Source organism: Lepidochelys kempii, chromosome 8, assembly GCF_965140285.1.
Source record: "Lepidochelys kempii isolate rLepKem1 chromosome 8, rLepKem1.hap1, whole genome shotgun sequence".
NCBI lineage: Eukaryota > Metazoa > Chordata > Testudines > Cheloniidae > Lepidochelys > Lepidochelys kempii.
The window spans coordinates 30,925,972-30,938,957 of record NC_136387.1 but is presented as its reverse complement, the minus strand read 5'-3'; the positions used below and the strand labels follow the sequence as shown (position 1 = coordinate 30,938,957).

At 38.8% G+C, this 12,986-nt stretch overlaps 1 protein-coding gene across 1 annotated transcript in view; it reads right to left on the bottom strand.

Moving 5' to 3' along the window:
* Positions 1-12,986, bottom strand: part of DOCK2 (dedicator of cytokinesis 2) — a 501,344-nt gene that overhangs the window by 400,814 nt on the left and 87,544 nt on the right. Inside the window, exons 19-22 of the mRNA XM_073355961.2 lie at positions 12,834-12,931; positions 9,340-9,429; positions 8,066-8,166; positions 5,815-5,949 (exon numbers count right to left, since the gene is read on the bottom strand). Coding sequence (XP_073212062.1) covers positions 5,815-5,949; positions 8,066-8,166; positions 9,340-9,429; positions 12,834-12,931 — 424 coding nt within the window. The remainder of the gene's footprint in view (positions 1-5,814; positions 5,950-8,065; positions 8,167-9,339; positions 9,430-12,833; positions 12,932-12,986) is intronic.

Genomic DNA, 12,986 nt, shown 5'->3' with positions numbered 1-12,986 from the left:
GCAGAGCTCTGCAAATAATTGTTGTCAGTTTGCTTGCAGTACCCTCCACCCCCAAAAACTGAGTAACTTATTTCAGATCAACCCAATGGGTGTGTCTGTTTTGGGCTGAACATAATATATTCTTTGAACTGAAATGAAACATTTCATTTAAATCAGGGGATCGGGAGGAATTACATTTTTTTTATAGTCAAGTAAGTTCCTAAACTGAAGTAATTTCAAGTAAAAAATAACAAATCTAAATTTCATTTTAAAAATGCCAAAATGCAACAGATTTTTTCAGAAATTTATTTTTGACTGAAACAATTCAGTGTGATCGACACGAATTTAAAATTTGTTTAGGTCAACCCAAATCTGCATTTGACAAAAAAGGTTCCACCAGAAATGTTCACCCAGCTCTAATCGCATAGCTAATAGATCAATGACAGGAACAGGGTAAGAAACTGTTCAGTACTGCAGTAGCAGTACTGTAACTCTTGAATGCTGATATTAAAGGTTGTGGGGGAGGGGTTTTATGGATTCCATCATTGATTTTACTGGGACTACCTTCCAATGGAAATACTGATGAGTGAAAATTGTTTTTGTGAACACCGACTGCACCATTCAGTTGTTGGTTATGGCTCCATCATCACAATACAATGGCATGTACACTGAAATTCTAGTCAAACCTTTCAGCACAATGAGAAGTACCTGTTCTAAAGAGGTCAGATATGGAAGCAGTTACAACTTATAAATTAACCTAACAGATACCAACAGTTCTTTCTGATATACAAGTTAACCTGTGTTTTCTTAAGGATAAAAGGAAAAGGTAACATACCTGAAAAAATTCAGTTCTTTTAGAACGAGCATACTTAGAAGTCAGTGCTTACTTCAGGTACATTTGACGTGTATCACAAAGTACAGTAATCATGTCAAACAGCTTTGTGGTTTATTCATAACTATTACATAAGCTGCAGGAGTTATATATCCCCTCCCAAGTCTATACCTTTATTTGCTCTGATTCAGTTATCTGAATTTTAAAAATATGCATTTCCATAACCTACATATGTATTCTATAATTTGATCTTCAAAGTTCACCCCCAACAATGTCATCTTCTGTGGTCTTGTCAGTGGCAGCATTAGTTAGAAGCACACAGTGCTGTAACTGCTATACAAAAAAAAGCCATCTTAATGTAAGAGTACAGACCTCTAGAAATATTTAGTTTCAAATGGGAGGAAGTTTCCTCTCCTCTCCTATCAGCATAGAGTAATGAATAGATCATTTCACCCTCAGTTCTTTATTGATGAAATATCACCACAACTGAGTTTGTCCCTAGAACACTTAAAATCTTGCAAGTGTTTAGGAGACCTATCAGTTTTTTTATTTTGACTTTATCCTTCATTTTAAATAATGTACCGGTGTTTAAAAACTTAAACTAATGTCCCTTTCTCTATTATTAAAATTTCACTGTTAACAAAAGTAGTGCAAGACAGCCTTGTAAATGTACTGTTGTCAGCTACTCTCTGACCAAACTTTTGGAGCCATGGAATCAACTTCATAGTCAAGGTCAGAAAGTATTTCCATTGTAGGGCTGTTTACATATACACAATTCCTATTTGATGCCAGAAGAGCATTTTCTGTGGGTGTCCAAAATAAATCTTACAGGGCATTCAATGTGAACAAATGTACTATAAAGTTTGTGGGACATTACATATGGTGCTGTTTTCTGAGGCTCCGTTCTTGTAGTAGCTAAGCAGAAGAGAATACATGTTCGATATGCAGAAGGTGTCTCAGCTGTATTGCTTGGGTAAACAGAAAGTGGCTGGTTATCCTTGTGATGGGATGGACTAGGTCCTGAGGCCCCTGCTGGAGGCTTCACAGCCCTGCCGCACTCCACCCCAGAAAAGGGCAGTAGAGAGGGTCCTCCAAGCTGCCGAGAGTGGCTGCGTGGGATGCAGCCAATCAGAAGGGGCTGCAAGCAGCAGCCAGTCAGGGCCCAGCAGGCTGGTATAAAACGAGCTGAAGAGCCAAAGTGAGTTCAGTTCCATGCTGGAGGAGCCAGGTGGCTGAGGGAGCTACAGGACATCAGATCGAGCAGAACCTGGCAGAGACTGTGGGGAGCAAGGAGCTCTGCGCTGGCTGCTGGGACTCAACCAAGAAAAGGCCTTGAAATAAGGGTGAAGAATGTACTAGGGAAGTGGCCCAGGAAATTGTAGAAGGGAGACAGTTTATTTAAAAGAGACACAGTGGATGATACTTATCTACAAGGTCCTGGGGCTAGGATCCAGAGCAGTGGATGGGCCTGGTGCCTCCCTCCCCCATTAGTCACTGGGGAAGTGGCCTGGACTTTTGATGCACCCCAGAAAGCTGGGCCCTGACAAGCCCAAAGAAGGCAAAGACATTGCCACCAGGGAGGGAGCCCTGGGGGCACTGCTCTATATCAGAGCAGGGACAATTTAAGAGATTCCAGAAGGGACAGGGAGACCGTTCAAACCAGGGTAATGCAATAGGCCCTGCTGGACGGATTGAGGAGCAAGCCCAGAGATAGAGCTGCAGATAAAGGGACCTTACAGAGGGTGCCTAGATATGTAGACCCGACCCCCCCGTTGGACTTGAACCCCCAGAAGGGGTTTGCTTTTATTTCACATACAGACTGTGGGACTCGGCCAGAGGGTGAGTTCCTGAAGACACACCACAAGGCACAAGGCAGAGAGCGTGAGTGTAGGCATGCACACTCTGCCAAGGGGGGTGCTTGAGAGAGGTGAGTGCCATCTCATTACAATCCTACAGCAGCAAGGAAAATGGTACAAGGGTGCAGTTAGGTATTTGGTCTACACTGATGGTGCAAGTCAGGAACGTTATGAAACGTAAAGTGAATAGTACACGCCTTTTAAAGTATGTTGAACTGAGATAGCTTTACATCGGCATCTTGTGTATCTTTCTTTCAAAGTGTGTAGGTCAGTGTGTACAATTTCAGTGTCTACTCTAGATTTTGTAGCTGCTACTGGAAAGCTACGGGAGGGTGACATCTGTATGTAGGTGGTAAGAAGTGATATGGGACAGAAATAAAAACGGATGTCAAACCTAAAGATGCTGCACAATATGTAACTGTATATAAATAATATTATGCTGATCCTATTTGTGTTTATGGGTGATGTATCTTGTCCCTTCATTCTATCTTAAATAGACAAAACAGTGAATTCAGCCAATGGCCACACTAGAATGGGTGAAGAGGAGCAGTTCCCAGAACCATTGCGCCAGCAACACTGGGAAATCATACACAGCAGTTTTCACTGCTGTGCCGTTTTCCAGGATGCATCATGTGCTCTCACTGTGCCAGTCCATTGCCCAGGAGATGGGAGAGTGGGCAGACATAGCCCCATTCTCCTCACCCTCTCCCTCTTTGATTGAGTTTAATGGCACTCTCAGTACAAGTGTATTTGTGTGCTAGTAATACAAGGTTCCTGGATTGTGCCTGAATGATGGCTATGTACAATCAATCCCAAACTGGCAACGTTAACGTCTATTGTCTCTTTGTAGAAAGAGCATAGAATGTTTAGTAGAAAGCTTTGGGATCCTGAGATGAGAAGCACTATATAAATGCCAACAGCTATTGCAATATTAATGGGGAGGGGGGAAACAGATTTAGTGGTGAGACCAAACTCGCACAATTAGTGAGTCAATAGCAGAAGTGATAGGGGATGTGTGAAAAATGTGGCTTTAAGGATATAAGTTTTGCAGGGAGAGGGGGCGCTGTTAAATTTTCTTGGCAATATAGTGGTGATTTTCATCATCAGAATAGCAACAATTAAGGAGGTAATATTTTGAGGCCTAAAGTGATATTGTCAAGAACATTTTAGTAAGGATATTATATTATATTCTGCATTGGTCCCCATTAAGCTAATGCTATTGTGAAATAATTAGCTGTAATCTGACAGAGTGAGTGATTAAAGATATAAAAAACTAAACAGATTCCCAAGAGTAAAAGTTTGTGTGTGTAAAAAAAAAAAAAGCAGCAGCATAAAAACCCAAATAAAATGATAATCTCTCAAACATTGGCTAATTTGCTCCTAGAAATGTAATTCACAATCACAAATGCCTTTGCAACAATTTATGATCTTACCAAATAATGCTATCAATTTGTTGTTTTCACTGATGGCAAAACTTACTCATTACCTATAACAACTGCCAATGAATGTATCTACCCCACATCTATTTCATCTGTCTCTTGTCATCTACTTAGACTGTAAGCTCTTTGGGGCAGAGACCAGTATTTTGTACTGTGGCTCCTAGATGCTACAGTAATGGACAGAAATAATAGGTTAATGAGTAACCTTGAATTCCTACTTCATGGACTAAGTGGATTAGAAACGGGAGTCTCTGGAAATGAAGAGCCTTATATGACAGTTATATGCAACCCCTCTTTCATCAGGTTATTATGGAAAGGTATTCGTACTGAGGGAAATGTTTTCCCTCAGGACACATAACAGAGCTTTCATTGGACTTCAGTCAATCCCATGTACAAACCTAAGGGCAAAATTTGGCTTTCCAAGTCAAGTTTTTTCATTGCTTCATTCTTTCTCTCTTTGATATGATGTAGTAGTGGATTCATCAAGTGAAAGAGCCTTTGAACATCGAAAAATTACTAGTATTTTTCTTTAAGGACCACCTAACTTAAGAGAGCTGTTTTTGCATATAGTTGTGCTCAGGAAAGAGAGCTTTGTTGTTGTTTAAACATTAAAGGGCTAAACACCAAAGGGATGGACAATGGTCTTAATTTCAGGTGTGAAATGTGCATTTTTCTCCTGGTGATTCTACCTCCATGTGAGACACTTTCCTTATGTTTGGAATATAAATCAATAGTTCATCTTTCCTGAGTAAAAATATGCTCCTTTATAAAACCAACAAAGATAAAAGTCATAGAATCATGTCAAAGAGGTTAGGGATGGAAAAGTTTCATTAAGTCACCCAGTCAGACCTCCCTCCTCCCTTGGGAGTGCAGAATTCCTTCCTACAAAGGTTTAAAGATTCCCTCCCCCCCCCCACACACATTACATTCTTAATGTCTCAAGCAACAGGGCTTTCGTCCCTTGGAAGAGTATTCTTTACTTTAATAGATTTTAGTACTGTGAAGTGTTTCACAATATTAAGCCTAAATTTTCTCTCATTTTATTCCATTGCTCACATTTATAACCTCTTCTACCGCTCTAAAAATTCCTCCCTCCTTGCTATACTTTATGAAAGCTTGTAGACTTGCCCCATCTGTTAGTTGTCACATTACTGAGCTATGCATACCTAGTTCCTTTTAATCTTTCCCTCTAAAATTAATTCTCCAGCTTCTTAATTGGATAACTGGAGCTCTACACTCAATTCAATTATGTTAGTCCAAAATTATTACATTGTGCTATGCACAATCTTTGATCTGCTAAACACAAGCATCTAAAACTTTAGGCCATCTGTCATGCTCTTTGGCCCAAGCCAAACAGCTGGCAAAACAATCTGATGTCATTGGTAATCATCTTTCAAGAGAGGTCATTATCTTAGTAGGAACTGGGAATTTGTGCGCTGAATGAAATGGAAAGTGGATGTTTACTTTTTGTGACAATTTTCATTATGAAAAAATTTACCACCTGAATAAAGTATTAATCCATAAAACTTTAAGCCAAGCACACCATCAAGTATCTGATAACTCTTGTGCTCAATTTGAAATAAAAAGATGATCAGAAAATTCCTACAGGCGTGTGCCCAATTCTTCCTCTCCCCCACCAACACGAATATTACACGTTTGTATCATTGCAGCACAAAATCAATCAAGTGCTTGCAGAACAAGTACTTACTGTGCAAATAATGTTCTTGACCGAACAATGAATTTGAACACATATTCCAGTGCTTTCAAAGTTCTTAGTATAGGCTCACATTGTTCCCCTCTACTGGAGGTATCCAAATAGGTCTTCAGAACCGTCATTAGTTTCCTGAATTAGGGATAATTTCAAAAACACGCTTTTTAAAAAAATGCACTTCAGTAACTAGCGTTGTCTCAGTAAATTATTCAACCTTCTGAATCTGCAGTTGTATAGTACATCAAGACTTAAATGGCAGATATAAAAATAAACCAGATTCAAATTTTTACTACCATACATGCCAATTGTAAGAATCCCTGTAAATGTGATGAGAATGAATAGCAAATAACTGATTCTGAAATGGTATAAATTTCTTTGAGTATAGAAACTGTCTGCATCCGAGCTGACAATTCTGGAAACTATGGTTCAGTGGCATTCATTTTAGTGCCAGTGCTCCTTGTACAAGGAAGTACAATACTTATAAAGGATTAAACTCTAGGTGACTTTGCCTGCCATGTACATAATAAATTAGGAAGCACTGAATGTAGGCATGTGCTCTAACACTATTAAACACTAGTGGCATGAATGCTCAAATAAGATATCTCATATAAGGTATGTACAGTATTTACCTGTTTCCTCATTGCATGCCCTGAGGGGAATCTTGGCTGCACTGGCACATTACATGCTAACAAAAATGTCAGGCAAGTGCAATTTTCTCCTGTTATCACTGCAGTCACATTGATTCTTGCTATTTATTTAAATGGGAGCAAAATCAAGCCCTTAAGATTGAGGCCTGGTCTATGCCAGAAAGTTTATTGGTAGAGTTACATCTGTCACAGGTGTGGGGGGAAAAGATCCTCAATAGACAGATATGCTTATTAACCCCCGTATAGACACAGCTATATCAACAGAACAGAGCTTCCATTGACATCAGTAACATCATTCAGGGAGGTGGCTCCTATACCAGAGGAACCCCTTCTGTCAGTAGGCTATGTTTACATTATGGGATTATGCCAGCAGTCTCTCAGCTATAGACATACCACGAGTTTCTCAGTTTTGGTCATTACAGTTTCAGAAGCATGTCATGTCAACCTTGATGGCACCCTCACCGACTCATTATTAGAGATGGGTGGGAAACAGTTTCCCATTTCCAGAAATGTTAGTTTGACCTCACCCCCATCTTAAACTGGGACAAAGTCAAAATCTCAAAAATATTCCTTAACCAAAAAAACTCCCCCATTAGCCTCCTCCCCACATTTTGGGGAAATTGAAACATTTTGTTTTGATCTTGACCTTTTTCTCTCTCCCCCCAGCTTTTCTTTTTAACCATTCTCAGTCCAATTAAGCTTACCTTTCAAAATGTAAAGTTGTTTCACATTGAAAAGCTGGAGTTTTTCCATTTCAAGAATGCCAAACCAAAACAGACTATTTTGAAATTTTCTCTACATTTTTTCAAGTTGTAAACTCACTCCCATTTTGCAAACAGTTTTGGTTTTGACAAATTGGCGTTTTTTGGCAAAAAACATTGAGTGACAAAATTTGTGACAACTCCAGTTATAATAGGTTCTTTCCTTACAGTATCAAAATGCTGGGAACTTCCTATGAGCCAGTTTATGAAACACATAGTTTTATCTTCCTGCATCACAACTGAATTGACCCTTGTTGGTCAACTGCACCTGCCTATCCTACTCCAATCGATTACATACTAGTGAGTTGAGGTAGTGGTACCTGGGATTCCACATAGGGAGGAAATGTTTATTGGGACTGTATGGGATCCCTGCAAATGGAGGCTACCAAAGGAATGTCCTGAATTCATTACTGTCATAACCTCAACCTTCCCAAGCAAGCTCTGCTGAATTTTGAAGCAGTCATTATCTGGCTGCAGACTCCTCAGCCCAGGGAAGGTTTATGCATTGCTATGTGCTAACCACTTCCTTTTGAGGCTTTCTACAGCTAGAGGCTTTCTGCCAGAGTTTGCACAAAACGGGTGTAATCAGTCTGTTTCATATTGGACAAAACCCTGAATCTCTTAAGTCCTTCAGTCCTTACGCAGGTTTAGTCCTCTTTGAAATCCATAGGAGTTTGACCTGCAGGAGGACTAAAACTGAAAAGGATCTCAATTTGGCCAACGTACTGTAGTACTTTACCAAGTAAAGACATCTAATGAGATTAAAGTTACTTGTTACCTTTCAAAAAATGACTGGCGGATTTTTAAAGAGAGAGAAAAAAATAAAAGAATAAAACTTACTTGTAAGCCAAAGTTGCACTGAAGTGCTGTTGGATATAAGCCTCCAGAACAGTATTGAAATGTTGAAATTTCCTGTCTGCAATAAGTCCTATTATATAAATCTAAAGAGAGATTAATCAGTGTTTGAAATACACACAACATTATAATGGAAATATCAGGTTCCTGAAGTATTTATCATTCTGAAACATTTGTGCACACTTTGATGAACAGTTTCAGCAAATTTAGCTATTCACTCTGATGCTGGCAGACCAGGTGCCAGCTTTTGCCAAGACTTTAGGCTTCAGCTGAGCACCGACATTCATTGCTGGAAACCAGTACAGCTCACCTGTGTTAGCGTTGTTAAGATGGGCACCAGATTTATAACAATATTTTTAGATTTTAGTCCACTGCCTATCAAGGAGGACTATCAGAACTAAATAGGCCATTGTGGAACATCACAATACAAAGACTTAGTTAATGGCTCTCTCAGACCCACAAAAGTGTTTACATGCAAGGAAGCCCATATCATCAGTTTGAATGCTGGTGGGAGGAAATAAAATAGGAGAACAAAGAAAAATTTTCATCTCTTTTTTGATATTTGGACTCAGACAGGGCCAGACACACTAAACTGAAGCAGAGATCCCCATAGTTACTCTGGGTTTGCCCTGAAAGACATTTTGAATCGGCAGATGTCTACATCTGTCACCTTTTGGAACCACAGACTGCCTGCTTTAACCTGTAAATAACTCTGATTTCTTTTTCCTAGTCAATAAATTCTTAGTTTACTATAGGTCTGACTACCAGTGTTGTCTTTGGTGAGAGATCCGAGGTACAAATTCATCTGGGGTAAGTGACTGGTCTATTAAGACTAGGAACAACCTGAATATTTTGTGACTTTTGGTGTAAGTGACCATTTATCACTTAGTCTAGTTTGCCTAAGTGGCAAGATAGGCTAGAATGCTCAAGGGGACTGTCTGTGCCTTCATGGTAAGACTGTTATAGTGCTTTTGGAGATCAGATTTGTTACAGGGTTAAAGAACATATCACCAGTTTGGGGTGTCTGCTCTGAAGCGAGCACTTATGGTCATAAGCCACTCCACACAGTGTGACACACTCAAAGGCAACATTTCATCAACTCATTTTATGTTATTTTAACACTAATTCCCTGCGGTATATACACACTATGGAGTCTCTTATGACACTTTAGTAGTGCAGCGTCTTCAGTGCATTTTGAGTCCATTTGCTCATTTTTTCTATTTGCAGTGTAGTCTTTTTTTTCCTATGATGATTCTTACCAGTGCATCGAAGACTAGAATGTCATACTCATCACTATGGGAATGTTCCATCATGATGTTAAACAGGGCATCCAAAGTGTCTTGGAGAAACTATATGATGGAAAATGAAACAAGACAAAATAATTAAAATAACTTGGAAAATCACATGATGAGAATTCATTTCGCAGGTAATAGAACTTGGTTTCCTCTGGATGGATTTTTGGAGGCCCCTGGGAAAATTGTTTTTTTATGATGCACCTCAGAGAATATAGCTTTTAGTTCCGGAAATCTGCCCATGCCCCTGAAGGTTCTGATTGGTTAGTCCATAACATACACTTAGTTCACAGAGTCTCAGCATTGATAAAAAAAACTATCACTATCTGTAGTTTGTACATAATTAAAACAATAACTGTCTTTTTGAGTGATATAGATCAATATTTGCTCTTTTTATCCTGAAAAGGTAACAGCACAAAAGATGTTTATCCCTCCAGAGCCTGAGCCAAAACCCATTATAGTCAATAATAAGACCCCTGTTGATTTGAATCGACTTTGGCACCACCCCCAGTCCCTAGTGGGTACCGCACTTTTCTCCCCAGCCCCATAGAACAGAGGTAGCTATTGTAACATTAGTTGATTTTAGACTTAAAGGGTAAGGTTGATTTAAATTACATGACTCCTAATTTGGGTGCCTTCTCTTTATGTCTTAATTAACTATTATACAGATTAACATTGCTCAGTTTTCCACAAATTCTTACCCATCTTGCATTTGTTATAAGGCGGCAGAGCATTAATAATATATTCCTATTTTTAAAAAATGCAGCATACATAACCCAGCAATAAAAACAATGCTTATTGTATATCTGTTGACAGCAGCAGAAGGCAAACATTCCTTTACCAACTAGATTTGTGGGCAATGTTTACTATTATCCTCTTCCCTAATTTTTTTTTAATCACCTGTCTATGATAAGTCCAAAATTAAAATTTAGCTCTGATGTATAGTTGAGAGTGTCAGAATAGCAACAAAGTGGTGCTTTTCACAAGTAACGTCCCAATCCTGTCTTCTCTGCACAAAGAAAATACCCACGAAGGTGAAGCGCCAAAAAAAAGGGGGTAGGTAGCAAAATTAGTCCCCAGATAGATAAATCTTTAACCCCACTTGAGAAGAAGAAAGCATAACGGATCAGGCCAGGAACCCATCTGTATTCATCATCATCTCCAACAGTGGCTGACACTAGATGCTTTGGAGGAAGGGGCAGAAACTCTTTAGTAGACAATTATGGAGTTTCTTGCCCGCCAGGAAGTACCTTATTAATTTAATTAGAGGCTGGTTTATGCACTTAAGATTATCTTTCTTTCAAAACTTTAAGGATCAGGGAAGGTTTTCATTAGTGTCATTTTAGAGAGGGCAGAAAGAAAAAAGTTTTTAAAAAAAGCTTAGCTGAAAGCAAATGTTTGTTATTTCTTGGATAAAAACTACATGTATATTCAACAGTTACTGTAAGATTCAAGAATTCTGTGTTGTGTTGAAGATGCAGTCCGGAATCTGTTAAATGGACTTTCATTGTCATTTATCAAGTGCTTTACTGAAGTCCATATAAATTAGATCTACCACATTTCTCTTGTCTATAGAATCAGTTATCAAAGAAAGATGTCAGGTTAGTCTGACACAGCCTACCTTTGGTAAAACCATGTTGCATTATCTCCTATTTATGTCTGTCTAATTATTCTTTCCTTCACAATTTGTTCTAAAGCCTTGCATATATTGATCAGACTAATGAGTCTGCAGTTGCCTGGATCACACAGCCAGAGATATATTTATGGGACCCAGGTATAAGGTGTGCTAGCCTTCGTCACCTGTTTTGCATAGTAAGTCAGTTTTCTAGTTTCCTGAAGAGTAAACTACAGATGCAAAGTAAAGTTCCGATGGCAGGGGGGAAAATGGTTGTTTAAGCTATTTTCCCAATGATTTGAACACATACAAAGTGCAGCGGGAAGAGACACGGCACCACAAACTAACAACAATAACATGTTTACATTGGCTAAGGCATGTGGAAGCAGTCAGATGTTGAATTAAGGACCTCTAAGTGTTGGATTAATACTATGTCTGGAATATTCATGGGACTATGAGTTAGCTGAGCAATATTCCCTTAATCAAGGTGGGTGTCCCAGAAGACAACTATGTGAAGCTTCAAGTACACAGAAAATAAGCTATACTTGTTGGATGCAGGACAGTATTACTGCCTCTGCTAGTGACATATAGCTAGATAGATGTAGATACACATATGGGGAATACAATTTGACAAGGAGAAAGACCAAGATTAAGCCATCTTTCTACCTTCTGGAAAAACACTAATAAAAATTGGAGGCACGCGCCTTTATGAATGGGAAGTTACAGAAGTTATTTCCCTTGAGGATTTGTATCTGCCAGTTTTAGCTACTTCTGCAACCTTGCAAATAGTCTTTACATGGAGCAATAAACAACTGATATTTAAAGTAAATGCACATCACTTGCATTTGTTAACGTACAGGGATTCAGATTTATCCAATAGCTCTTTCAGTATTACAACCTCTAATCTACTCTCATCTAGGCTAAACATTTGTTATGTTGTCACTTAGATTTTCTTCTGCACATGCATTTCAAATTTGCAAAAGGATATTTGGTCAAATAAATTTTATATGTATAGCTGAAAGAAGTCAAATACCGTGGGCTATATGTTCATATCTGCTAGTGAATCAAATGACATTAATCTAACATCAAAATTTTATTGTACTCTTGCACACTTGTTCAAACATGGCCCAGCAAGCAACAATGTGTGAGGTCAGCATAGGAACTTCTGATATTAAACTGTCTAATATGAGGACACTTCCTCATAATACTAATGAAATCCTAAATTACCATCCTATAGTGGCTACATGATTTTCTCCATCCATATTGTACCTAATATCTATTTTAAAATTATTCTTACTGTCCCACTAGATGAATCCTTATAAGTGTGCAAACTGTATTTTGCTTTCACCAAGATTGGTACTAAGATATATTGAAAATTGTTTCCTCTGAGCATCTTGTACCATTAATGACAAAACTTTGTCACTGTAATGGTTTTATGTGATCAGAGAAAATTATCTCTGATCTCAGGGAAGAGTGATGTGCAGCTGCACTCTGCAACATCACCTCTTCCTAAATGACTGGAATGGTGTATTCTTTCCATTGTGTGGAGGAAGACTAGGTTCTGGAATAACAATGGCATACCTACTCTACTAAATGGAAAAAAATAATAGAGGTCATGAATAACCAACCATATCACGATCTAATCCCCTCTATCAGATGATTGTTGAATGCCATGAACAACAGCCTGATAGAAGCCTAAATGTTCTATCCTCTGTCAAAGGAGAAGCAGAAGGTTCACAAAATCATCTGTAAAGGGGAGAGGAACTCAGCAGTCTGCTATTTACAGAGCGCCAACAACAACAGAACAGCAGTTGTGTAACTGAATGTAACATTGGAAAGGAGGTACCTTCACAACTTCCTCACCATCCACAATCTTCAATTTTTCTAAATTTTCCTGTAGCAGTTCTGGTTTCATGCGCCACTTCAAAAGACCCAGTAAACCCACTGAAATAAATGGCAGAGAAGATAGCTTTTTAATGTCCGTGTGAGTTTTAAGAAC